Here is a 25,198-nt window from a genome sequence, read left to right on the forward strand (position 1 = left end):
GCTTACCGGAATGACTCTTTTACAGAAGTATATACATGTTTTCCCCCAAAAAAATCCAGAAAAATAAATTATATTTTGAAAACACTCTATTCTTACTCATCAGGTCTTTTGTTTGGCCAACAACCTCGTGGGCGTAGTATGCTGGGAAAATCCCTCTGGCCCCTGTGCGCATGTTATACCCACGGTACCAGTAATCATCCTCCTCTTCCTCAACGAATAATGGATCATCAACGTCTAACTCCAGCTCATCTGCATGTCGTGGGATGAACCTGCAGCGTGGGCATTAAAACTTGCATTTGTATTGCATGCAAAAGATATTATGAGCAGTCAATTAACTGTTTTAACAGATACAGAAAAAGAAGAGTTGCTTGAGGGTTTGTGATTGGACTTTAAACCAGACTGGAGCTTTTTGATTAGAGCTACTGTAGGTGTTTTTAGGCTATAGTGTGGGCAGCATTGCTCACCTGAAGACCGCTCTGTGAGTCTGATCTCTTTCTTCTCCATTTATAGTGCACGAGAAAAGCCCAAAGGACTCTGTGCCTGAAACACACATAATGCAGATACATTATGTCACTGTATACTGAGATATAAGCCCCAAGGTAGTGTGTGTGTGTGTGTGTGTGTGTGTGTGTGTGTGTCACAGAGTACTGCAAAACTCATTTAGAAGCAGGTCATACAAAATCCTTCATCTTCTGATGTCATCTCATTAGGATTATTAAATATCCTTTCTGTTCAGCGAGACAGGCTCCTAAATTATGTAAAATGATCATCTAAATCTCTTAAACTGTACTAAAAGGGCTCAGAATGGCTCTGTTAATGGGAATGAATTTAATTTGGTAATTTATTTCGGTAATATACAACAATTTATTTTGTGTTTCCTCCTTGAGCATATTTGTATATTAAACCTTTACAGTAGCTTTAAAAATGTTGCTCTGTTAGTCATATTAGTTTAATCCGGCGAGAGAGCAAACAATAACAAAGGATGGATTTTTGGCACTAAGAAATCTTTCGAAGAAACCAAAATGAAAGGATCATTCACAAAAACACAAAAATTCTGTCATCATTTACTCACCTTCATGGCATTCCAAATCTGTATAACTTTCTCTCTTCTGTTTTTTGTCCATGCTGTGAAAGTTAATGAGGTCCAAAACAATACTGGACCACATTTACTTTCTTTGCATGGACAAAAAAAACGCTTGAACACATTTTTCAAAACATCTCATTTTGTGTACAAGTTTGGAATGAAATGAAGGTGAGTGAATGATGACAGAATTTTCATTTTTGGGTGAACTATCCCTTAAATCTATTGTGCACGGTGTTAAATTTAACTTACTGGAGGACCGTGACGTGCTGTTGACAAACACATTGAGGAACTTCTTTGAGAAAGGTAAATCCGCCTCAGGGGAGGAGTCTTCTTCAGAGGAGCTTAACAGCAAATCAGGTCTCATGCCTCTTTCCATCTGGCCCTGGCCGTAAATATCTTCATCATCATCGACAACTTCGTCATCACAAATAGTAGAGAGTCCATCACTGTCCTCGCTAAGAACAGAAGTACAGCGCTTCAGGCTCACCAGCTCAAGCGTTGTGTTTTCATCCACCACTAGGGTGTACTTCATTGAATCGTACGCCAAGGAGTCATCGATGGGCCGGTCGGAGGTTGTGTTCCTCAACTCTCGCACACTCTCGTCAATAGGTGGGGAGCTGTCCAAGTAAGTCTCGTTTCCGTAGGGTGAAGGTACCTTGTGAAGGTCTTCCAGAAAAGGGGAGGTATCTTGCTCATCTTCATCGTTATCTGTTGAGTACGTAAGACTGAAACAGTGATTGGTCTGTGCTGTTGGGAGGTCCAGCGTAAGGCTGTTTTTGACTTCTGTGATTCGCTGCAAAGTGATCTGATCGACCCGTGTCTCCCGTCCCTCGTCCTTGTCGCTGATTATGCTCTCGCTCAAGCTGGGAGACTCCAGCTCCTTCATTCTCTCCATCATTAAGTCATTATTTGGCTCCTCCTCTTCTTCTTTCTGCTTGTTTTTTAATGAGTTCTGGGATGGGAAGCCCTCCGATTCATAATTCTTTGTCCTCGTATCGAATCGCTCTGTAAAGACGGGTGTAGGGTTGCCATATGTGGGGTTGCTCATGTACAGACAAGCGTCCATTCTCTTGCTTTCCTTCTGTCCCTCTTCAGATACATAGCTGGCTTCTCTCTCCTTCTCTTCGTCCAGTCTCTTCTCTGACTTTTCAGAGGTCACTTCCAGTGACTTTTCTTCCGATTTCTGCTTTTGTGAATTGCAGTCATCCATCTCATTGAAAGTATCTGTTTCCAAGTCCGACGAGGGTGAGATGGTGTCAGAGATTGAGGCTGAGCGTTTGAGGCACTCTTCTGGGCAGCTGATTGGGTAGGAGCCTTCTGAGATCATCCTGTTGACCAGGTTGCTGAGAAGCCAAGGAGAATCTGAGTTTTCACTGAGGTCGTCCTCGGACTCTGACTCGGACTCTCCTTCGCTGTTACCATCATAGTCGTCCACAGACGGCATTAGTTTGGGGCCAACAGGCAAATAGAAGGAGCGTTTGAAGCTCTCAAGACTGTGGTCAGGCTCAATTTTCAACAACAGCTGCTGAGAGCCGCTATCCTCACAGGGGACGGCAGGGGGAAGAGTCTCATCTGGATCGGCCTGGTGCTCATAACCCTGTTCATCATCTACATTCTGCAGGCCCATCAGAGCTTGGCCATCATCTAGTTGTAACATGTCTGGGCTGGGGTCTAGACCTGGTGAAGGTTCTTGTTTAATTGGCTCAGATTGGCCCAGAAGAAGAGAAGCTTTTAGACCTACAATACCACTGTCCTGCTCAGGGTCCAGCTCCTGGTCCAGTTCTTGGTCTGAGGTTGGGGAGCTCGCTTCTTCAATGGAATTGGTGAGGTGCGAAGAGCGCCCGCTGCTGGATTCACTGGTCAGGTCCAGCTCTGTCTCTGAGATGGAGGAAATCATGTTACTGGCAAGTGGACCACATGCAAACGCAGCCTCAAGTTCCCCTTCAATATCAGAGTCTGATCCAGGAGAGCTAAGGTCATCGCTGTGGCGGTCTGACTCCGCATAGCGTTTGGAGTTCATATCAGCGATACCAGGATCAGAAGAAGGAGAAGTTGTGTCATTTGCAGCAGCAGGTTGACCCTGACGCATGTTTCGAGGTTCGTCCATAGCGTCAAGGACGTCTGATCGACTGGACGACATGTAGCTGGAGACAGAAATGGACTCAGCTGGTTCAATGCAGGGGAACTCAACGTAAGAAGACGCCTCATCTTCCTTGCAGGTTTGATCATAGGGATCCTTACTTATGAAGTCAATGTCAAACTCTTTGTCCAGCTCCTCATCCGATAGTGGAGTCTCAGCATCATTACCAAGAGGTGCAGTTGAGGACAGACACCTACTGGTGCCATCGTTTTCCAACTCTGGGTCGTCAGCGGTCTCTGTGGTCACGGTATAAGTGTCACTGGCTCGAGAGCGGCAAGGTCGACGTTTGGTATGACCATTCAGGTCGTGGTCGACCTCGGTATCAGAGCACTGAGAAGTACAGTCATCCACTGAGGGAACAAGCTCGCTTAGAGTGGATTCCTCAACATCACGTTTCACCTCAGTCGCCTCAGACCCACTTGACGAGTTATGTTGACCAAAGGAGCCTGGTTTGGAAGGCAAGAAAGATTTAGAAAGAAAACGAGAGATGGAGGGGAACTGAGATAAGGACAAAACGAGAAATGTTGCTAAAGACGTCCAATATAACCATGATAATGGATACATTGTAACCTATATTAATTTTGATTAGCCATTAGCAATAGGACTTCTTACCATATTCAGGTCGCTCTCTTCTGTTGCCCTCAAAGTCGTACAGCAGCGGCCTGCCAGGTGACTGATGAAGACCACAATGTCCTGGTGGGTTTGAGGGTGTACCATTGGCAGAGCCGGTGGTGTCTGGAGCCCCCGGGCATGTGGTAGTTACATGGGAACCATCCTCAAGGCAAGAGTGGTTTGGAGACAAGCAACCTAAAATGATGAGTAAAATGATTAACAATGGGCTACATTTATAGCTACATTAAAATCCAGAATAGATATTAATCAATAGAATATGATCAGTGACGTTCTGATGCAATAATTGTATGAACAGTTAGAGTTTGTTTAGAGCTTTTATTTGGAATCTGTTCATTTGTTTTGGAACCTTGGAATCGGTTTTGGAATTCTGTTTTGGAAACTATATTTATGTGAGTATATTTAAGTCTCAAAATCTAATTATGAGATAACAAGCATCAAAATTTGATTTCAACCATTAATTTCACTATGATTTCATTCTTTGGCATGGCCTTACTCAGTCAATATTAAAGATATCAAGGTTACATTTTCACAGAATGTTCTTTACCTCATGAAGGATGATTTTATGTAGAAAACAGTACATCACAAAAAAATGACTTTAGCTGGGTTTTCACAGCCAGGGTCACATATATATGCATATAAACAACAATTACCCTGTGAAGTCGGGTTTCGAAGAGAATCCTGCCAGCTTGACTTTCGTGGTGACACATTGCTGTTGTTGTTCAGGGAGTCCTGAAATTAGGACCAAAAGAAGAGATTAAATAATGAGAACATATGTTTATTGATATATTTATTTCAGGTGTGTATAAGAGGTACCTGTGAAACTGGTGCAGTCAGGTTTAGAGTGGTTGGCCGGCTCTTCAGTGTGCCCAGAGTAGGGGAGAGGGGAGGAGATGCTGATGGTGAGGGAGGGGCATCAGGATCTGCATCCTCTTCTTCTTCCTCATCATCTTCATCTTCATCATCGATCATCTCAAACTCTTGGAAGTCGTCTTGGAATGAGCACACTGGGTGGTGGAAATCATTCTTTTCTAGAATTAAGCAGTCCTTTACAAAGAAGAAGAAAAAAAAGGAAGGATTTAAAATATTTTACCTGAAAATCATTTAAAAATATCTGGTTTAGCACTGTAAAACATTACCATAAATCAATAATGCAGCCTGAAACAGGGGTGACTGAATGAACCAGTGAAGAGCAATTATACACAGAAATTCGATATCCACAAATATCAGTCAGCATGAACAAGAGCAAATACTTCGCGTGTCTACCATGCATGATTCAACATGACCTTTTTCTCTGCTGTTAATGTTGTGTTCCATCCATTAGTTGGGCCATATGTTCACCCTGGACTGGATGACGTCTTGACTGCTAGCCAGGCCATAATTTCTGAAACATGTGTTACTATATATATAGATCCGTGGTTGCAGGAAAAACAAACCCTATCATGCAGATATGTTTAATGACAAATACAGCATATATTTATGACTGTAATACTGAAACTAACAGTAAGTTAAAAATAATAATAATAATAATTGAGGTTGTTACAACAGGAAATAATTTAGACAATAAAATGTATTTACAGTAATGCGCTTACAATTGAAGTCTATGGGACAATTATACAAGAGAATAAAAAAAAAAAACAGAAATGTGAGACTCATATTTTTGATAAAATACTTAAAATTCTTTATTTTATTTAAAAAAAAAAAAATAATTTTAAGAGCATTACTAGAAGCTTGTTTTCATGTTTACCCTAGAATATTCCTTAATAGTTATTAAACTAAATGTAGGGCGGGACTTTATCGATCAGTAATTGATTGGTTAGTGAAAAGTGGGCATAACAGCAAAACAGAGTCAGATTCAGAGTCAGAGTCTGATTCATATCATTCACAATGTGTATTAAGGAAGTAAATAAGATGAATTTTGAATTAATTTAGTCTTTAAAAAGCAAAGTGGATGGACTGCGGATGGACTGGACGAAGCTGAGAGAATCACGTCTTATGGGGAAGGGCAGATGGTGATCGATGCTAAAGCTCCTCAGGTTACAGCGCCCTTCCAGGAAAACAAGTCAATGCACTTACATAAGCCTAACGTCTGATATTCACCTCAATTAAGAACGCACACACTAGAGTTCAAATTCTGTTTGTTGCTTGGCAAATGTGTGTGGGTGATGTCATTAAAAGTCTCACGCTGCATTAGATTCACAACCAGCTGGCACTGCAGGGACCTGAATCTATACGCCATCTCTAACCAAATCAATACCAGCAGCAGACAAACACACTATGACCAATAACCACACTTAGGAGAGAGACGTATACTGTTCTCGCTGTACTGCATGAGTTAGTGTATAAATGCTCTGTTGAAACTCTATCGTTCTGATATTTCCAAGGACGAGGCCTCACCCCTGACCAGCACTGATTTTACATCCCCGCTCAGAGACGGAGTCAGCATTACACCAGCAAAAAGTGTTCTGCTGAGCCAGCCGAACTCACACAGAAGTCATGAATGGATGCAGTGCTGTCGATGCTGACCGCATAGGCAGAGCAAGGGAGAGATGAAGAGGAAAAAATAAAAGATGCAGTGTTAGAAGGTGAAGGAAAAACCATAAGACTGTAAATAGAGATAAGCTTAAAGAGCACACATACACACAAACACTACACCGCACACATACACACACAGATCAGCTGTATACTGCAGTAGAAGCAGGAAGGAGGCGGGGCAGTGATACCACTGATGTCTCAGACAAGTATCTATACTAATGCAGAGACATTAACTACAGCACTGCACTGCATAATCGAGGCCTCTTGAATAATTCATAAGACAACCTATTCATCAGTTCTGAATGAGTCAGTCAGTGTTGCCTGATTTATTATAGTTACAAAAAAAGTCAAGGTAATCGTATCTCGTTTACTTCAAATAAGATGTGAATCAAAATATATATTATATTATTAAGAATCTTTATAGGAAAGACCAGGGGTAGTTTTACACTTATTTTACATTTTTTTTTACCTCAATAAATATTTCTGAAGGTAAGTTTATGTTTATTTATTTATTTATTTATTTATTTGTCTTATACCTTAAAATCTTGGTGATAATAAAATAAATTAAAATAAAATAAAATAATAGTTCACTGAACATACGTTTACCTTTTATTTCCAGTATTGGAAATCTACCATTTAAAACTCTTGAAAAAATGTATTGTTATTAATTGTAGAAAAGTGAATTACATTTTAAAATATAAAATGTTGAGTAAAAATATACCTCGATTATTCAGTTTTTATTCAAAATCTGTGATATAGCTCTTGAGGCAACTTCCCCATATGACTATCCCTTGTCAACCCTATATAAAATTATATATTTGATATAAACCTAAACTATTCTAATAAAAATCCAATTTAGAAAACACAAAGGTCCAGTAATAAAATTCTGTGAAAGCAGAATTAAAGGTCAATACAGTTTTAGCAGGAATCGCCCACCTGCACATAGCACTGTTTTCTGCTCCACCCTCTGAGCTGATGACATCAATAATAACTCAGTCTATCCTCTGGGGTTCTGAGCCATAGTACTGCTCAGTTTAGCAGATTGCAATGTGGTAAAATGTTACCAGCTAAATATTTCCTCTGTATACATGAACTAGAAAGCAAATGTGTAAGAAATGCACAAACAAATGTACGTAGAACAACATACACATACTGAGTATTCACACACACACACACACACACACACACACACACACACACACACGTTGGGATTTGTAGTTTACAGGGACTCTCCATAGAGGCGTAATGGTTTTTATATTGTTCAAACTGTATGTGCTATTGCCCTACACCTAAACCTACCCCTTACAGGAAACTTTGTGCATTTTTAGATTTTCAAAAATACACGATTTAGTATGTTTTTTTAAGCCTTTTGAATTACGGGGACATAGGCAGTGTCCTCATAAACCATCTTCATGTTGTAATACCTCTGTCATACCCTTGTCATTAAACAAATTTGTGTCCCCGTAAGCCACAAATACCAACCCACACATACACACACATACTGAGTATTCACACACACACACACACACACACACACACACACACACACACTGCTCCACAAGAAAAACATCTCACCCTCTTGTCTTTGATCTCTCATTATGAGCAGTTTGGACAGACACTAAGATGGCACATCTCATGCTGTTTAGCTAATCCCTTACACACACACACACACACACACACACACACACACAGTCATCAAACATTTTAATTGCAGATTTAACCCTTAAACATGCACTTTAGCTCTACATGATGGGTGGGCCTGAAAGACGGTAAGAAATAATATATTTATATATTTCATCTTAATGAAGGGTGCACAGCTAGGGAACAAATAATAGACAATAATATAAAAAAAAATTTTTAGCATAATAATTATTAACAAATTCATGAAGATCCTAATCACATTCATAATGTGCACTTTTGAAACCAATATCTTGCACTTTTTTAATAATAAAATGAATTGCTTTCATCAAAACATTCTTCCTACTCTTAAATTCGTTTTCTTTTTCTGCTGATGTAGTTAAGGCTGCAAAGGTGGGAAGCAGTGCCCCACATGATTTTAAGCCACATATTCTGTTTCATTAAGAAATATGTCAAATTACGCAAGATAAATGAGTTGTGAATGCCGTTTCATGTTGTTTTTCCAATACTGCACGCGACTCTGCTCAGTTAACGTTCATCAACAGCATACTGTAATATGTAAAACCCCAGAAACCCAAGTCTGTTAAATGTACTCTGAGAGCCGGAGCTCTGTGTGACAGAATGAATAATCCATGACGGAAGCGAGAGAGAGAGGGTGAGAAAGCTGGAGAGAGAGTGAGAGAGTGTTTGGAAGGATGGAATTGTTGGCTGGAAATGATTTGTACAAGAATCATTCTAGAAACGTTAATGTCAAAATGTCACAATCGTTACTGACTGGCACAATGAGCGCAGCCACAAATAGCTTAAATGTATTTATCTATATTTCACAGCATGTGTAGGTGTGTTTTTGTCATGAGGTATGTGATATGGAATGTCAAGAACTGATTCAAGCTGCAAAAGAAAAATTACACATTTATGAAAACCTACTACTGTACTAAATTGTGGGCTTTCTGAAAGCTCTAGCAGAAATCACAAAAACAAAAATAACGTTTTCGCATAAGGCATCAAAGGAAAAATGGATAAAACTAAAATCGGAGAAACTGATTTTTAAGAGATGAGCGGTCTTCACTGGAGAAGTGAGTCTGATATACAGTATCTCTCCCTTTGTAATTGTAGGACTTTAATCTGTTATCAGACAGGTAGAAGAACACCATATTTTTAGAGTTTACAAAGATTTTTTCTTTCTGAAATGATTTGTTACGCAGCTGGTGAAAGCTCAGTGAGTTAAATGGGAATTTATCATTGTAGCATTCGTGTCATTACAACATTTAGCACAAAAACAATCAAATGTGGTTGTAATGGCATAAACTAAATTACTATAAAATCACTATAAACATTAAATTACTGTTTGGAGAAAATGACAAAATGGAATTGTCAGAATTGTGAGATAAAAAAAAAAAAAAAAAAATCACAAATACCTTTTTTTATATTTTTTATCCTGTGGCAAAAACGGGCTTCCATAATAAACCAATTTTCAAATGTCAAATAGTATAAATGTCAACATCACAGCCATGGTAGAAAATGAGCATTACAATCAGTCCACAAATATACTCTGATAAGCTCCTCCTCCTTAGTTACTGTTGCTAACCTGTCAAACATTCCTAGCATTTCTATACGGTCACCAAAAAAGGCTACAGTATGAAAAGAAGGCTACCTATGAAAAGTGAAACTGGCCAAATATGATTTTTGATTCAGAATCAAAGCAAACACTTATCACAGTTAACAAATGAGAAAATTCTAAATTTGATTTTTTTAATATATATAAATTATGTCAAAGGGATAAAATAATATTGGTAATTATTATTTGTTTGTTCATTTTCTGACCTGTTCAAATGAAAAACAAAATCAGAAATGATTTTCATGTTTTCCCAGGAGTATATAAATCACCTAAATCACACAAAAATGTTTATCATTAATGATAACACCTCAAATACAAAAAAATATTTCCAATCCAATAGCTATTGTCCGTATAAACCTTGAAGGTTTCTTATGTAATTGCTCTTAGTGGCACATTGGAGGCACAGAGGATGTCTTCTGTGATTTTGTAGACTCTAGTTCCATAGACAAGGGACAGTCCCTTCAAACACGATGCAGTGTTGCCTCCATGTGACATAATCCTGTGGGACAGGCGTTTGTGTGTGTATGTGTGTGCTGAATTATAGCCGCTAACTGTGGCAAAAAAAAAAGAAAAACTGTAGCCTGACACACTGCATGGACTCTGTCGCCCACTTTGAGATCATCCAACCAATCAATAAATGACCAGCCTATGGACCGTCCAATCACCATCCAGAACCGACTAATCAATCTGCCTACATACTGAACAATGTGAGGTCACTGCATGCTATGATGCCCACAGACTGCGATTGTGTGAACAGAATCACTGAATTTAAATCAATTTGACACACCAAATGCATGTGAGGTGTTATAATCAAAGCAATACATGCATGTTTGAACATATTGCAGAGAACACAGGCAGAAAAAATTAGGAGCAGGGTGAGAAAGAGGAAGTGGTTTTGTTGTAATAGGACTGGGGTGCAGAAAGCTGAGAAGAGAGGTCTGCATAGCAGCAAACTTCACTGGGTCACCAGCCCTTCTACTGCAGCCGTGGCACACCGCCACTACAATAAAACATTTACAATCCCTCAGTGCAGCCAGCACACACAAAGTATCACACACAAAGTATCAAATGCAAATATTTCCACAATAGCATCCATATTAACACAGTACAAAGGGAAAAGACTTCTACATTTGGATGTTTTACAATAGTTCAATATAAATGCATGTTTTCATTCCATTTAATGTTAACATTCAGAATTCAACTGAGAATGTTTTTTAAAGGTAAATCCTGAATTTGAGTTGAATTTTAATTGACATAGCAAACAGGATGCAGAATTGCATCAAAAATCTGAATGTAAGGGAGAAGAATGAGTATGGAAGTAGAATTGTTTCAAAGGAATTTAAATTCAGAGAAATTCATTTTTATAGACAAATAGATAGACAGATAGATAGACGGAAAGATGATAGATGGATAGAGAGAGAATGACAAACAGACAGACAGACAGACAGACAGACAGACAGACAGACAGACAGACAGACAGACAGATAGATAGATAGATAGATAGATAGATAGAATTTATGCTTTCAAACCTTGAGCCTTTTAAAATGCAAATGAGTTCTTTGACATGCATGACTGCCAAGTGAAGTGATGACACTATTTCCAAAGGTGCAATAAGCCACATATTCATCCATATGTAAATATGCGTATATTAGCTGCTCTTCCTGAGTACATAAACAGCCTGCTGAGCAAGCTAGAGCTTACAGTTTCCTGGAAGTAACACACTAGACTGTAGTACACTAGACTCAATCAGTAAAATAAAATAAAATAGAAATAAAATAAAATAAAAGATGCATTGTGAATGGTTCATACCTTTTCGTAAGGGTCAGAGTCATAGTTGAGGCCTATGCCACAATCATCTGTGATTTCAGACAAATCTTCATCATCAAACTCCTCCAGACTGATGTCATGAGCCGGCCTGTAAACAGAAACACAAATAATGAATACAAAGTTTATCCTATTATATGAAATACTCAAATCAAATCATGATTTTCTTTAAATGTACTGAAATCAGCAGGGTTGTGTGAGGGTTAGAAAATATCATCACTTCTGTATAAAAACCATACCATCTATGAGATCTGCTGGCTAATATACGTGTGTGTGTGTGTGTGTGTGTGTGGAAGTTTGATCTGAAATATGAGCTGCCAAGACACATCAGCTGATTCCACACACACAGGTCACTAGCCTAGGAAATCCACAAGGTCACTCAGATTAGCACACTCTTTCATATGCACACACTCACACACACACACACACACATACACAGAAGCTAAGACATGGTCACCAAACCTTTAAACAACATAATTTCTCTCCTCCACCATACCCGTTCATTATTGATAAGTGGGTTAGCATGCTGCTAAATAAGGCCAGCCTCTGTTTTGCCTTATTTGGCTCTGCTTTGGCTCAGTAAAATGCATTAACCCGAATTCTGGTGTATGCTAGCTGCTAACGCAGAGAAGATTTCAACTCAGCTGAGCTCCACTCGGCTGACAGCAGTGCTGCAATGCAGCTTTTCACAGTCAGAGCGCCACAATCACACAGATCAGTAATGTATGGAGGATCCACGACAGAACAAGAGAAAGAGGGAGGAGGAGAGAGACTTGTTTACTGGGTGCACTTGTCTGAAAATATTGATAATTTTTTATATAGATCTGGATTCAGAAGCAGAAGGCCCTGTGTAATGCATTAATCGAATTTTACTGTAATAAGTCGTACAGTTATTAATCTACTAATATTGCTACAAAAATGACATAGGAACAAACAAGCAGGTTAATTTCGGCACTAAAATCCGAATGGTTAAGCACTTTAAAATTTGTTGCAAAAAAAGTCAATATACTGCATCTCTGACTGCACGTCAGTTGAATTCTATAAATTCTATAGGACGCTGAAGTTGAGCAGTCCAAAATGTTTCCCTGACTGTAAATCGCTCTGCTCCTCTTATAAATAAGATTTAAAAATTGTCAGCCCATCCATGAACCTGAGAGAAATAAATAAATAATATTTTATTAAGTACATAATTAATCAATCCATTAACTAATAAAATATATATATATTAAAAAAATTACAAAAAAAGTCCCAGGCCCTGTGATTTTTAGTGACAAACATGGTTAGAAACAACAAGTTAATACACAAATAGTTCAATGCATGTATTTGATTATGTAATTTATGAAGAAATAGAACATTTAAATATAATAATATAATAAAAATGAAGTAAAATGGTCTAAACTTTGTCATTTAAAAGAGAAGCAGTTCACTCTAGATTTTTATTTTATTTTGTGGTTTTGATCCCCTGTGTATATGCCTGTTTGTAAACCAATATCATCTATGCACATCATAAAAACATGTAGGCAAACATGATTTATACTGTGATGAAATACTTCCTGAATGCAGCATTTGCTCATTTGTGTTGTTTTGGTCCTTTAATTTGATCATTTCTCTGCTGGCACTCATATCCTTTTTACTCGCAAAGGCGCATTTAAGTGAATCACATTCATCAATAATGACTCATTTTGTTCTATGAATGTTCAAGCTATTCCTGCTTTTTGTGTCACAGGTCAAACCTGCTGAACTCATGACTAACTATGCTGACAAAATGTTACCAGTCATCTTCTAAAAACCACAAATCATTTCATCAGTAAAGTATACCTCCAAAACAAATTACTAAACCATGAATTGGTCTGCATTTAACAAATTAAGTCTTGCAAGCTCTAAACTCTTTGTAATACCTCCATTTCAGAAGTCCTAATGACGTCAGTAATGGCATTCACTCAGCCCTCTTTTAAAAAAAAAAAAGAGCAAAAATAATAAAATGGTATTAACATACTGTCATTGAAGTAGACTCAGGACAAATGTTAGTATTTTAAAGAAAATACTTTATTTAAACAGAATGAGTTCGGAGAGCAAAATGGATGAATGGCAGGTGAGTTGAACTTCAAATAAGGAATGGAAGAGGAGCAGGGAAATAACTGAATTGTCTTTGCTTACAGGAGATCGAGGAGTTGCTGGAGAGCACACACCTCAGTAATGACTACGCTGAAGATGGGAGGACAACGATGGAGACAGACGTTGGAGAGGAGAACAGGAGGCGAGTACAGCAGGTAAGTCTTTCGTAGATCCAAAGCTTGGGAAAGCACGGAGAGTCCACTTCGTCAAGACGAGACCAGACAATGATGGTGACTGAGCTGTGTGCTTTTGTACTAGCTGGTGATGAGATGATCGGATTAGTGACAGATGCAGGTGATCAGAGCACAGGTGATAGTGATCATAGTGTTTGGGTGGAGGTGGAGCCTGGCCGTTCTGTGATATTACCTCCCCCTCCCGGAAGGCGAGTCCCACGCCGTAATAGTAACACCGGGGAGGGAGGGGGGTGCCCTGGAGGCTGGTGCAAGGCAGGGACACTCGGGAAGCCTCCAGGGCAGGTATGAAGACACTAGCGGCCATGGCAAGTCTGGGAGCTCCGGCGGCCAAGGCGGGACAGGAAACTCCGGGAGCCATGGCGAAGCAGGGCGCTTGGAAGGCCATGGCGGATGAGCCATAGTGGCCCTGACCAACGTCCCGAGCATGGCCACTATGGCTACCAGGAGCATGGGTATATAGGCCCCCCCCAAAAAAAATATTTTTGGTGAAATTGGAGACTTTCATCCTCTGGAAGGAATCTGGTAGGCGCTCGGGAGGAGCGGGCACTTGAGGGAGCTCGGGAGGCGTGGAGCTGGACGGGACCAGCGGAGACTATGGAGAGCTGGACGGGCCCAGCGGAGATGTAGGAGACGAAGGAGGGCACTTGTGAGGAGCAGGCACTGGAGGACACTTGGGAGGAGTGGAGCTGGATATTCTGGGGTTAGAGTGGGCGCAGCAAACTCTAACGGTAGTGCCATGTCCATGAGCGCAGGAACAAGTGTCGGGGGGCCTGACATACTCTTCTCCGGAGGGTTTGCCATACTCTTTGCAGGCGGGCTTGCCATACTCTTTGCAGGCGGGCTTGCGTGGCCCGCGAACGGCGGTGGGTGAGGGAGAGCCACGGATTGCGGCGGGCTTGCTTGGGCCGCGGACGGCGGCTGGCTAGAATAGATGGCTGTGGACGGGCTGGATGGCAGGCTAGACAGGTGAACGGCTGATTGACCTGACAGCAGAGTGGTCAGAATGTTGGGACTGGATTCAGGGGCTGGCACGATCTCCATTTCGTCTACTAGAAATGCTGATCCTGAAATCCATAGGGAAAATGCCAGATACTGCGCCAAAGACCAGCTGGGATCACCTAGTGGCATCACCATTTTGATTTCCTCATCTAGCCCAGCTCGGAAACCGTCCATTAAGGTGAGGTCACTGCAGATGGCTTGGTAACTGGTGTCTACAAATTCCTCCACACATCTGCCGTTCTGAAAAATAAAAACAGTACTACCTCCGGAAAGATTGTCCTCCTTCCTGGGGCACATGTTAATGGAGGCTAACTCCAGCCTCATCATCGGTAAAGGTCCGGTCTTCTATCATGGAAGTAGACTCAGGACAGATGTTAGTATTTTAAAGAAAAAATACTTTAAACAGAATGAGTTCGGAGAGCAAAATGGATGAATGGCAGGTGAGTTGAACTTCAAATAAGTAGTGGGAGATGAGCAGGGAAATTACTGAATTGTCTTTGCTAACAGAAGATCGAGGACTTGCTGGAGAGCACACACCTCAGTAATGGCTTCGCTGAAGAAAGGAGGACAACGATGGAGGAGACAGACGTTGGAAAGGAGAAAAGGAGGTGAGTACAGCAGGTAAGTCTTTCATAGATCCAAAGCTTGGGAAAGCATGGAGAGTCCACTTCGTCAAGACGAGACCAGACAATGATGGTGACTGAGCTGTGATCAGAGCACAGGTGATAGTGATCCTGTGTTTGGGTGGAGGTGGAGCCTGGCCGTTCTTTGACACATACTTGAGGAGGAACCTGCTAGGCTCATTCAGAAAAGCTCAGTTTGGGAGTGAAGTGGCTTTTGGAGAAGTGAATACCACCGAGTATCAGTGTCGAATGTACTGGGCTCCAGTCAGCTCTGAAATAGTTTAGTGGCTGTTCAAAAGCTAGTTGTACTTGTTTTTTGCTTTTTTCACATTTCTCTGTGCTTTTTGACTCTATGATACAAATGAATGCTCTTATTTGACTTCATATGATTTCATTCTAATCAATTATACAAATGTATGTTCTATTTTTCTACTGTTGGCAGTTTAGACTATAGATATTAACAACAGTCTAAAAGTTAAATAGAAGTTAAATATTAAAATGGCACCTGCAGTGTAAAATGTTTTGTCATTTAACAAATATGTAATTATATATAATTATTTTATTCAGTTAAAAATATATGTATTTAATAACACTGAATCAACCTGACAATATATGTAAAATTGTTAAAAAGTCATACAGCTGTTTAAGTCTTGTTGCTTCAGTGGCCTGTCTGTCAAAGCCTGATGCACAGCACAAGGGAAATCAAGTGTGTAGAATCTCATCATGTGTGCTGACCTGTGGGTCAGATTCCAGATGAATGAACAGGAGATGGGCTGGTGTAATCAGGGATGACACTGGCACCTCCTTCCTCATTTCCCCCCAACAGTAAATGGCAACCCTGACTATACTAGAGCACAACAGAACCAGCCTGGAAAGGTCAACTACTATTTCTCACCTCTAACAAGCTGTGTTTGCATTTCGGTGACTTGATAAAGCAAAATTATTGATGGTTTTCTTTTACCCAGATGCTCCAAAAAGCTTTCTGAAGAGGGAAATATATTCTATGTTAAATGGATATTTCTCCCAAAAATAAAATTTTTCGGTAACACTTTAGAATAAGGAACACTTATTCACTATTAACTATGACTTTTCCCTCAATAATTCCTCATTTGCTGCTTATTAATAGTTAGTAAGGTAGTTGTTAAGTTTAGGTATTGGGTAGGATTAGGGATGTAGAATAAGGTCATGTAGAATAAGGCATTAATTTGTGCTTAATTAGTACTAATAAATAGCTAATATTCTAGTAATATGCATGCTAATTAGCAACTAGTTAAGAGACCTTAAAATAAAGTGTTACCGCAACTTTTTGAGTACCGACATTAATATCTTCTTTTTCAAAATAAAAAAAGATGGTAACACTTTAGTATAGGGACCAATTCTCACTATTAACTAGTGCTTTATTAGCATAGCTATTATTAACATATTGGCTGTTTATTATAAAGCACAAACTCTGCATGACCATATTCTATATCCCTAATACCTAAACTTAACAACTACCTAACTAACTCTTAATAATCAGCAAGTTAGTAGTTTATTGAGGCAAAATTCATAGTTAATGGTTTGTTAATAATGAGAATTGGACCTTAAAATAAAGTGTAACTAAACAAAAAAAAAAAAAAAAACAGGTTTGCAACAACATTAGGGTGAGTAAATGATGACAAAATTTAAATTTTTGGTTGTACTATCCCTTTAATTCACCATCCTGTCTTTTTTTTCCCCTTCTACAGAACACATAAAAAATTAAAAAATAAATAAAAATATCTCCTGTCTTCGACAGTAGAACAGAATTTTCAGAATTGGGTGAACTAAGTAGAGTGTTGGTGAACATGATTTCACCAAGTACAACATGTTCCTGGATCAATGTCCATGTTGATCCTGGAACAACATTCCAATCAACCAATCAGAATAAAGAGATAACTTTTCATGACATGTCAGTTTTAGGCTTAAAGATCAGGGTTAGGTGCTTCTACACCTTGTTAATCAGCTATCATTTTCCTCTGATTTTAGGAATAAACTGTGGGTAGGGTTAGGTTTAGGGGTAGGGATTGGGTTAAGTCTATATTTTTTTGAAAATAATGTTGATCCAGGATCAACAAAGGATGTTGATCCAGGAAACATGTCTTACTTGGCAAAATCACGACAAATAAAGTCAATATGATTCAAAGTGGATCCACGTACAGCGACTCGTATGGTTCAGTTTAACAATCTCTGAGTTTAGAAAGGCTTCCAGAAAAAGCTAATATTTCTTTAACCTCTGTCAACCTGCCATCCTGATCAGAGCACCATTTACAGGGATTTCAGCGCTGAACATATTTCTTCATGAGCCTCTAATGACCCTCCCATGAGATGAAACACGGGAGTGTGGAAATAATCCCACATACATGAGAAAAACCCAGACAGTGGATTGTGTGCTTTGAAGATGCGTTTTAATGAGCTTCTGTTTAATCACTGAAGTATCAGAGGATTTAGAGAAATATCGCTCCACTGAGCAAGTCAACCCCAGTGTGTGTGTGTTTAGAGTATAATGCCACTTCTAAGACTAGCTAAACTAAATCGTGCCTCACACATTTAAAAATAAATAAATAAATAAACAGATCTACAGCAGATCTCTGTCTCCATTCACACAGTCCATGCTCAGATCTAATCTGTGGCTTGACAGCAGACGGTAGAGGAGCTCCTGGGAGAAGCTGTGCTCTAGACTCAGAACCACTCTGTGATATTAGTTACAGACTCACAGTGATTCATGAATTATGAATGAGTTCACAAAAACCAGATCTAGCAGCAGTGCTAATGACGGAATGCACCTACAAACACATTTAGCTTTGCATATTAACCTACAGTAAGTGGCAAGATATTTAAAGTCAGTTTTGTCTCATTAAAAGTGTTTTACACACACACAACATAAAACATAAAACAATGTGTTAGTATTCTATATTCTAAAAAATGGGGGGGAAATTCCATAAACTCACTGCATAGTAATGTCTTGGCTACATTTCAGCATTGTAGTGACAGGTTTTGCACCTGCAAACACAGCATGTGTTCTGTGATGATAAGGAATGGTTATTTATTGTTAAATCAATTAAAAAGGTGTGAGAAATAGGCAAGCGACAAAAAATATTTAATATGTCCCATTTCCAGATGGGATGTTATTCACATAATTAATCAAAGATAAAACACCTGTTTTCTCAATGAACTTCTAACCTCTCCATAAACAGCCTTATCAATCTTCTACACGAAGAGATTATTTATTAGGATTCTTCACTGATGACCATCTCGATGGCTCCTCATGTTTCATTGTTTCCCAAAGACCCAATTTTACTCTCTAGTCTTCCCGGCAAACATCAGTTGGCCGCTCCAAACCCACTAATCCTAATTACAAAAGGTGGGGCATGTTTCAGGCCCTGGGGGACGCACATATGCTGCCAATCATTGGCTGTTGCCATAGTAGCTGCGCTGTGCAAGGGGTGATGTCACACCATTAACAGAACACCACTGAGACACACGGCAGGTTAAGTAGGGTGAGGTCACCTCTGCAGCTGTCACCATGACAACCACATCCCACCAGAGATGGGCTTAATGTGCTGAATCATGCATCTATTCACCAGGCTGGTTTGTTTTCAAACAATGGTGACTTCAGGACTGTTGCATGTACTGATACTTCAATACATTCCAAATGCAATAAAGAGTCAGATTAAAAAGAAAGTGAGATTAACATGAATAAAATAACAATACTAACAGTCAGAAATAGTGATTTTTTTATTATGTTTGATTTCTGCAAATAATAATCAACCATAACACACTATGGACTTTAAAATTAACTTTCCTTTCAAACATACATTCTTGCTCTTACTATGGCTGTGTGATATTGCCAAAAAAAATAAATAAATAATAATAATATACAGTCATGGCCAAAAATATCGGCACCCTTGGTAAATATGATCAAAGAAGGCTGTGAAAATTAATCTGCATTGTTAATCCTTTTGATCCTTTATTTTTTTTTTAAATAATCACAAAAATCTAACCTTTCATTGGATAATAAGAATTTAAAATGGGGGGAAATATCATTATGAAATAAATGTTTTTCTCTAATACACATTGGCCACAATTAACGGCACCCTTTTATTCAATACTTTTTGAAAATTTTTCCATTTGCCAGTTTAACAGCTCTAAATGTTCTCCTATAATGCCTGATGAGGTTAGAGAACGCCTGACAAGAGATCAGAGACCATTCCTTCATCCAGAATCACTCCAGACCCTTTAGATTCCCAGCTCCATGTTGATGCTTCTCCTCTTCAGTTCACCACTCATTTTCTACAGGGTTCAGGTCAGAGGACTGGAATGGCCAGCAGAAGCTTGTTTTTGTGCTCAGTGACCCATTTTTGTGTTGTTTTTGAGGTTTGTTTTTGGATTATTGTACGGTTGGAAGATCCAAACATGGCCCATTATAAGATTTCTAACAGAGTCAGTCACTTATTGATTTTTTATCTGTTGGTATTTAAAAGAATCCATGATGCTGTGTGTCTATACAAGATGTCCAGGACCTCCAGCAGAAATATAGGCCCACAACATCAAAAATACAGCAGTATATTTCATTGTACACATGGGGTACTTTTTATCCCCGTGTTCACCAAACACATCTTGAGTGTTTGCTGCTAAAAAGCTCATTTTTTAGTTTCATCTGACCATAGAAGCCAGTCCCATTTGAAGTTCCAGTCGTGTCTGATAACTGAATATGCTGGAGTTTGTTTTTGGATGAGCGAGGAGAATTTTTCTTGAAACCCTCCCAAACAACACGTGGTGATGTAAGTGCTGTTTGCAATTTTTTTTAAGGTTTTCTGACCCCGAGACTCAACTATTTTCTGCAATTCTCCAGCTGTGGTCCTAGGAGAGTCTTTAGCCACTCAAACTCTCCTTCTCACCGTGCATTAGGACGATATAGACACACGTCCTCTTCCAGGCAGATTTGTAACATTTTATGTTGATTGGAAATGATTAATTATTGCCCTGATGGTGGAAATGTGAATTTTCACTGCTCTAGCTCTTTTCTTAAAGCCACTTCACTAATTTGTGAAGCTCAATTATCTTTTGCTGCACATCAGAAATATATTCTTTGGTTTTTCTCATTGTGATGGATGATTAAGGGAATTTAGGCTTTGTTTTCCCTCCTATTTATATTTCTGTGAAACAGGAAGCCATGGCTGGATAATTTCATGTTCATAATCACCCTGGAGTGCTCAAAATTGTGAATATGAATGGGAATATACTTCAGAGATATTTTACTCATAAGAATTTCTAGGGGTGCCAATAATTATGTCCAACGTGTATTTGAGAAAAACATTTATTTCATAATGATATTTGCCCCCATTTTAAATTCTTATTATCCAATGAAAGGTTAGATTTTTATTTATTTTTTATTTTTTTAATAAAAGATCAAAAGGATTAACAATGCAGATTAATTTTCACAGCCTTCTTTGATCATATTTACCAAGGGTGCCAATATTTTTGGCCATGACTAATATATATATATATATATATATATATATATATATATATATATGCACATATTTTTATATATATAACAATTTTTTGCTAAGTGTGTTTTTTCTTGTACTAGTTTTGGTCTGTCATGGATAAATAAATAGGATACTAAAACCAGCAGCAGGCAGTGGCAAGTCCCTGTCTTAATAAGTGATTCGTTAAATCATTAGTTCAAACAATTCTTTCAAACAGGCTGATTCAATTAGAAACGAAGCAAGTTGACTGTATTTACTGTATGAATGGATCAATGAATTATTGACTCAAATGTTTTGTTCAAGAACAGATTAATTTAGACAAAAACAGGCAATATTTGTGTCTGTTTGTGGAACTACTTCATAAAATCAGTATCATTCGCGATCGCGCTCATATGCTGATATTTGTGAAAATGGCACTCTTGTGATATCACTTCGTGCGATATTATTCAACTATATCATATATTGTATATATTAAAAACAAAAAACCCATACAGGGTTATTTTTTGCTTTCATAACTTGAATTATATGGGCATTCTAACCGCATTCTAGCTTAATCATGAACTCTCAAGATGTTTTTTTTTTTTGAGTGACATACTGTCAGCTCACATATCAATAAAACAACAATTATGATATTATTTTAAATGGTTAATTTCTTATATCTAGTTCTACATCTAAATGGCAAAACCTCAGGAAACCCAGCATCGACTTATACAGAGTACTTGACTGTAAGTGTCTGCATTAATTATGAGGATAGGAGTAGAAAAGGAAACGACAGAACAGTAAATGAGGAGAGAGAGGGAGAGAGAAATGTGCAAGACAAAGGTTAGACGAGTCATGAGAGATTTTGCAAAAGACTGGCTAAAACTGCAGGGAAAAGGACAAAGGATAAAGCCGCTTATATGTGTCTTTATGGTTGGGTGAATATTTATATTTAGAACATGGATCTCTAGACTACCTGATTCTGATTAGTCAATTGACGCATTTTGTTATCAAATATTGTAATATACATATACACACACAGAGCTAATCAAGTATGAATTCAATTTGTTTACTTAACATCATTGTATCAGGCCAGTACAACATAGCAGCGTGTCAATTTAAATCTAAGTTATACCACACCATTCAAAGATATGTTATATGTGACCCTGGACCACAAAACCAGTCTTAAATCGCTGGGGTATATTTGTAGCAATAGCCAAAAAATACACTGTATGGGTCAAAATTATAGATTTTTTTTTTATGCCAAAAATCATTAGTATATTAAGTAAAGATCATATTCCATGAAGATACTTTGTAAATTTACTACTGTAAATATATCAAAACGTCGTTTTTGATTAGCAATATGCATTGCTAAGAATTTATTTGGACAAATTTAAAGGCGATTTTTCTCAATATTTAGATTTTTTTGCACCCTCAGATTCCAGATTTTCAAATAGTTGTATCTCGGCCAAATATTGTCCTATCATAACAACCATATATCAATTGAAAGCTTATTTATTCAGCTTTCAGATGATGTATAAATCTTGATTTTGAAAAATTGACACTTAAGACTGGTTTTGTGGTTCAGGGTCACATATAACAGTTTATGCTTTAAAAAAATATTTCTAAGGGCATCATGTCTGACAACAGACCAGAAATCCTTCCCAACACACTTCTCATTCTATAATGAAATTGTCTCGTGACTCACAGCACAACAGCTAGAATTTAGTTAAGGTGAATCTTTACCACAATCAATAATCTGATTAGCTGATTATATGCTGATTAGATCACAGGTAGGTCACCAAACATTCTCATTTGCTATATATGATATTTCATGTGACCATACTGTACCATACTGTATAAAAGAATCCTGAAAATAATTCGTCATACTTTCCACAGAAATATTTAGCAGCACAACTGTTTCAATTTTGATAAGAAGCAATAAGATTCTTGAAACCAGCAGTTATATTCTAATTGAAACCAAGCAGATGTTTACTGCCAAACATAAAACATTCATTTTCAGAAGCCGCTCCAACATGCACACACACAAACATTTTCATAGTATTTTTGTATTCCAAAGGGAGCAGATGTAGACTTATATAAACAGCTTAAAGAGAGGCTGCTTTCATGGGTGTATTCTTCACTGCATTATATGTTTGTGTGTTATGCTCATCTCTTTATGTCGCTATGCAGTGTCTATTTGAGAAAGTTTAAGGTTCTGTATAAAGAGCATCAGCCTAAGACCACAGTGCATTACCTAAGAGTACTGCTGAGCCATGCGTATCATCACACACACACACTGTGCTCCCTGGTCAGTGAAAATCCATGCCATAACTCAACCCACACACAGTATGAGAAATGGGAAAATCCCTTTTGTGTACTAATGCTTCACATTTTTCTTTTTATATCTTTTTTTCAAAAAATATATTTAAAAATATATAAGCTTCATGTGGAAACATCAATTTTAATGATTAGATCAAGCAAAAATAGATCAAAACAGTGCAAATATCTACTTTCTACATAATATTTTTAAGCCATTTAAATATGTTTTGTACTTTTTGTATGCATCTACACTTCAAATGCTTTGGCTATACATTGTAAAATATGTTTTTTGTAAATTGCAATTAAAACAAAGATTACTAGATTAAAATTTTAGAGGAAAATACTATTTCCATCTTACTAGTTAAATATTTCACATTTATAGCAGGGATAGTTCACCCCAAAATGAAAATTCTATCATTAATTACTCACCCTCATGTTGTTCCAAACATGTAAGACCTTCGTTCATCTTCAGAACACAAATTAAGATATTTTTGATGAATTCCAAGAGCTCTCTGACCCTCCCATAGACAGCAAGGATACTACCAATGTTTAAGGTCCAGAAACATAGCAAAGACGTCGTTAAAATAATCCATGTGACATCAATGGTTCAACCGTAATTTACAAAGCTATGAGAATACTTTTTGTGCGCAAAGAAAACCAAAATAACGACTTTATTCAACAATTAGCCTCCTCCCTGGCGCCATTTTGGAGAGTATCACATAAGTATGTATGCGGATACGTTGTTTACGCTCAGATCAAAGCTTAAACAACGCAAACAACGAATCCGTGTACGGTGCTGCTGACACAGAACAGCATACGTTGTTTACGTATGTGATACTCTCCAAAAACTTTCAAGAATTTTCATTTTCGGGTGAACTATCCCTTTAATTCAGTGTTACATGCAATTTTCAGACCGATTTTTTTCAAAGTAAAAAGTATTTGTGGTGTGAATCATGCACGTAAACAGAGACCCAGAGGATATGCCATGTACAAATATGTACAATGTACAAAGCCTTTTTATCATGCCAGTAAAGCTACTTCAATCTGAATAGAGAGAGACTGGGATTTTCTCTTCATTAAGACATCGTCCTGAGGCATTAGAGAACGCAGAGTGCAGCCCATTATTTCTACTCTGAGAGATGACAGGTTTATGGGAGGACAAGGAGAGCATACGAACCCACAATTCCACTGTAAAGTAAACAATGAGAGAAAAAGGATTACAAAAATGTAGATTAAGAGAAGAACAGCTGGAAAGAAAAGCAAGAGAGGTGCATCAATTTGAGACGACAACAAAAACATCACATTGGCATTTTTTTAAGCTGTCAAAGACCTGTTTGAAATCACCTGCCCTGTTCCAGCACGGGACCTTAGGTTGACGCTTGACCTGAGATTGTCAGACTGTCAGACATGTGATGTGACCTACCAGACTGTTTTGATTCACTCTGCTGGAAGCTTAGGAGGATGTTCTGATTGTTTTACCTCCGCTCACATGTACTGAGGGAAATGTAGTTTTAGAATAAAGGTGGAAGGATCGCTTTGTTTCTCTGTCTATACTGAATATACCTTTGTGACATCACCTTCATTTTAGGAATAAAATGTGATACAACACACACCTTTGAATTAATGCACTAGAACACAGAGCGACAAGAAGACTAGCATGCCAAAGAGAAAATGAACTGTCACTCATAGGATGGTTAAAGCCAACAATTTCCCTTCAAAAGTGGTTAAATCTAAACTATATTTCATTTACTGTCACTGCACTTTAATATTTACTTACTTTGAGGATCACATATTTTGTTTAAAAAAAGCCAACAACCCAACTGAAGTAAATTAAAAGTATTTTAATAATTTAATTGAAGGAATAGTTCACATTGCTGAGAATTTTTCCTCTCAGGTTATCCAAGAATAGCACTTCCTCCAAGTCCATCCCCTGTTATCTTCTCAAATTAAAATCCATATTTGACATACAACTTTTTTCTTTAAA

The 25,198-nt window shown here is 38.2% G+C and overlaps 1 protein-coding gene across 3 annotated transcripts in view; it reads right to left on the reverse strand.

Moving 5' to 3' along the window:
- Positions 1–25,198, reverse strand: part of mapk8ip2 (mitogen-activated protein kinase 8 interacting protein 2) — a 32,117-nt gene that overhangs the window by 4,487 nt on the left and 2,432 nt on the right. For 2 of the 3 annotated variants that reach the window (XM_058752022.1, XM_058752021.1), the window contains 7 exons: positions 11,455–11,560; positions 4,671–4,901; positions 4,508–4,586; positions 3,837–4,031; positions 1,334–3,670; positions 465–540; positions 97–269 (listed from right to left, as the gene is read on the reverse strand). In XM_058752022.1, coding sequence (XP_058608005.1) covers positions 97–269; positions 465–540; positions 1,334–3,670; positions 3,837–4,031; positions 4,508–4,586; positions 4,671–4,901; positions 11,455–11,560 — 3,197 coding nt within the window. Of the gene's footprint in view, positions 1–96; positions 270–464; positions 541–1,333; positions 3,671–3,836; positions 4,032–4,507; positions 4,587–4,670; positions 4,902–11,454; positions 11,561–11,647; positions 11,672–25,198 lie in introns of those variants that run through there. The other variant, XM_058752023.1, reaches the window with a different exon arrangement.

The sequence above is a fragment of the Onychostoma macrolepis genome, chromosome 18, assembly GCF_012432095.1.
Source record: "Onychostoma macrolepis isolate SWU-2019 chromosome 18, ASM1243209v1, whole genome shotgun sequence".
NCBI classification, from domain to species: Eukaryota; Metazoa; Chordata; class Actinopteri; order Cypriniformes; family Cyprinidae; genus Onychostoma; species Onychostoma macrolepis.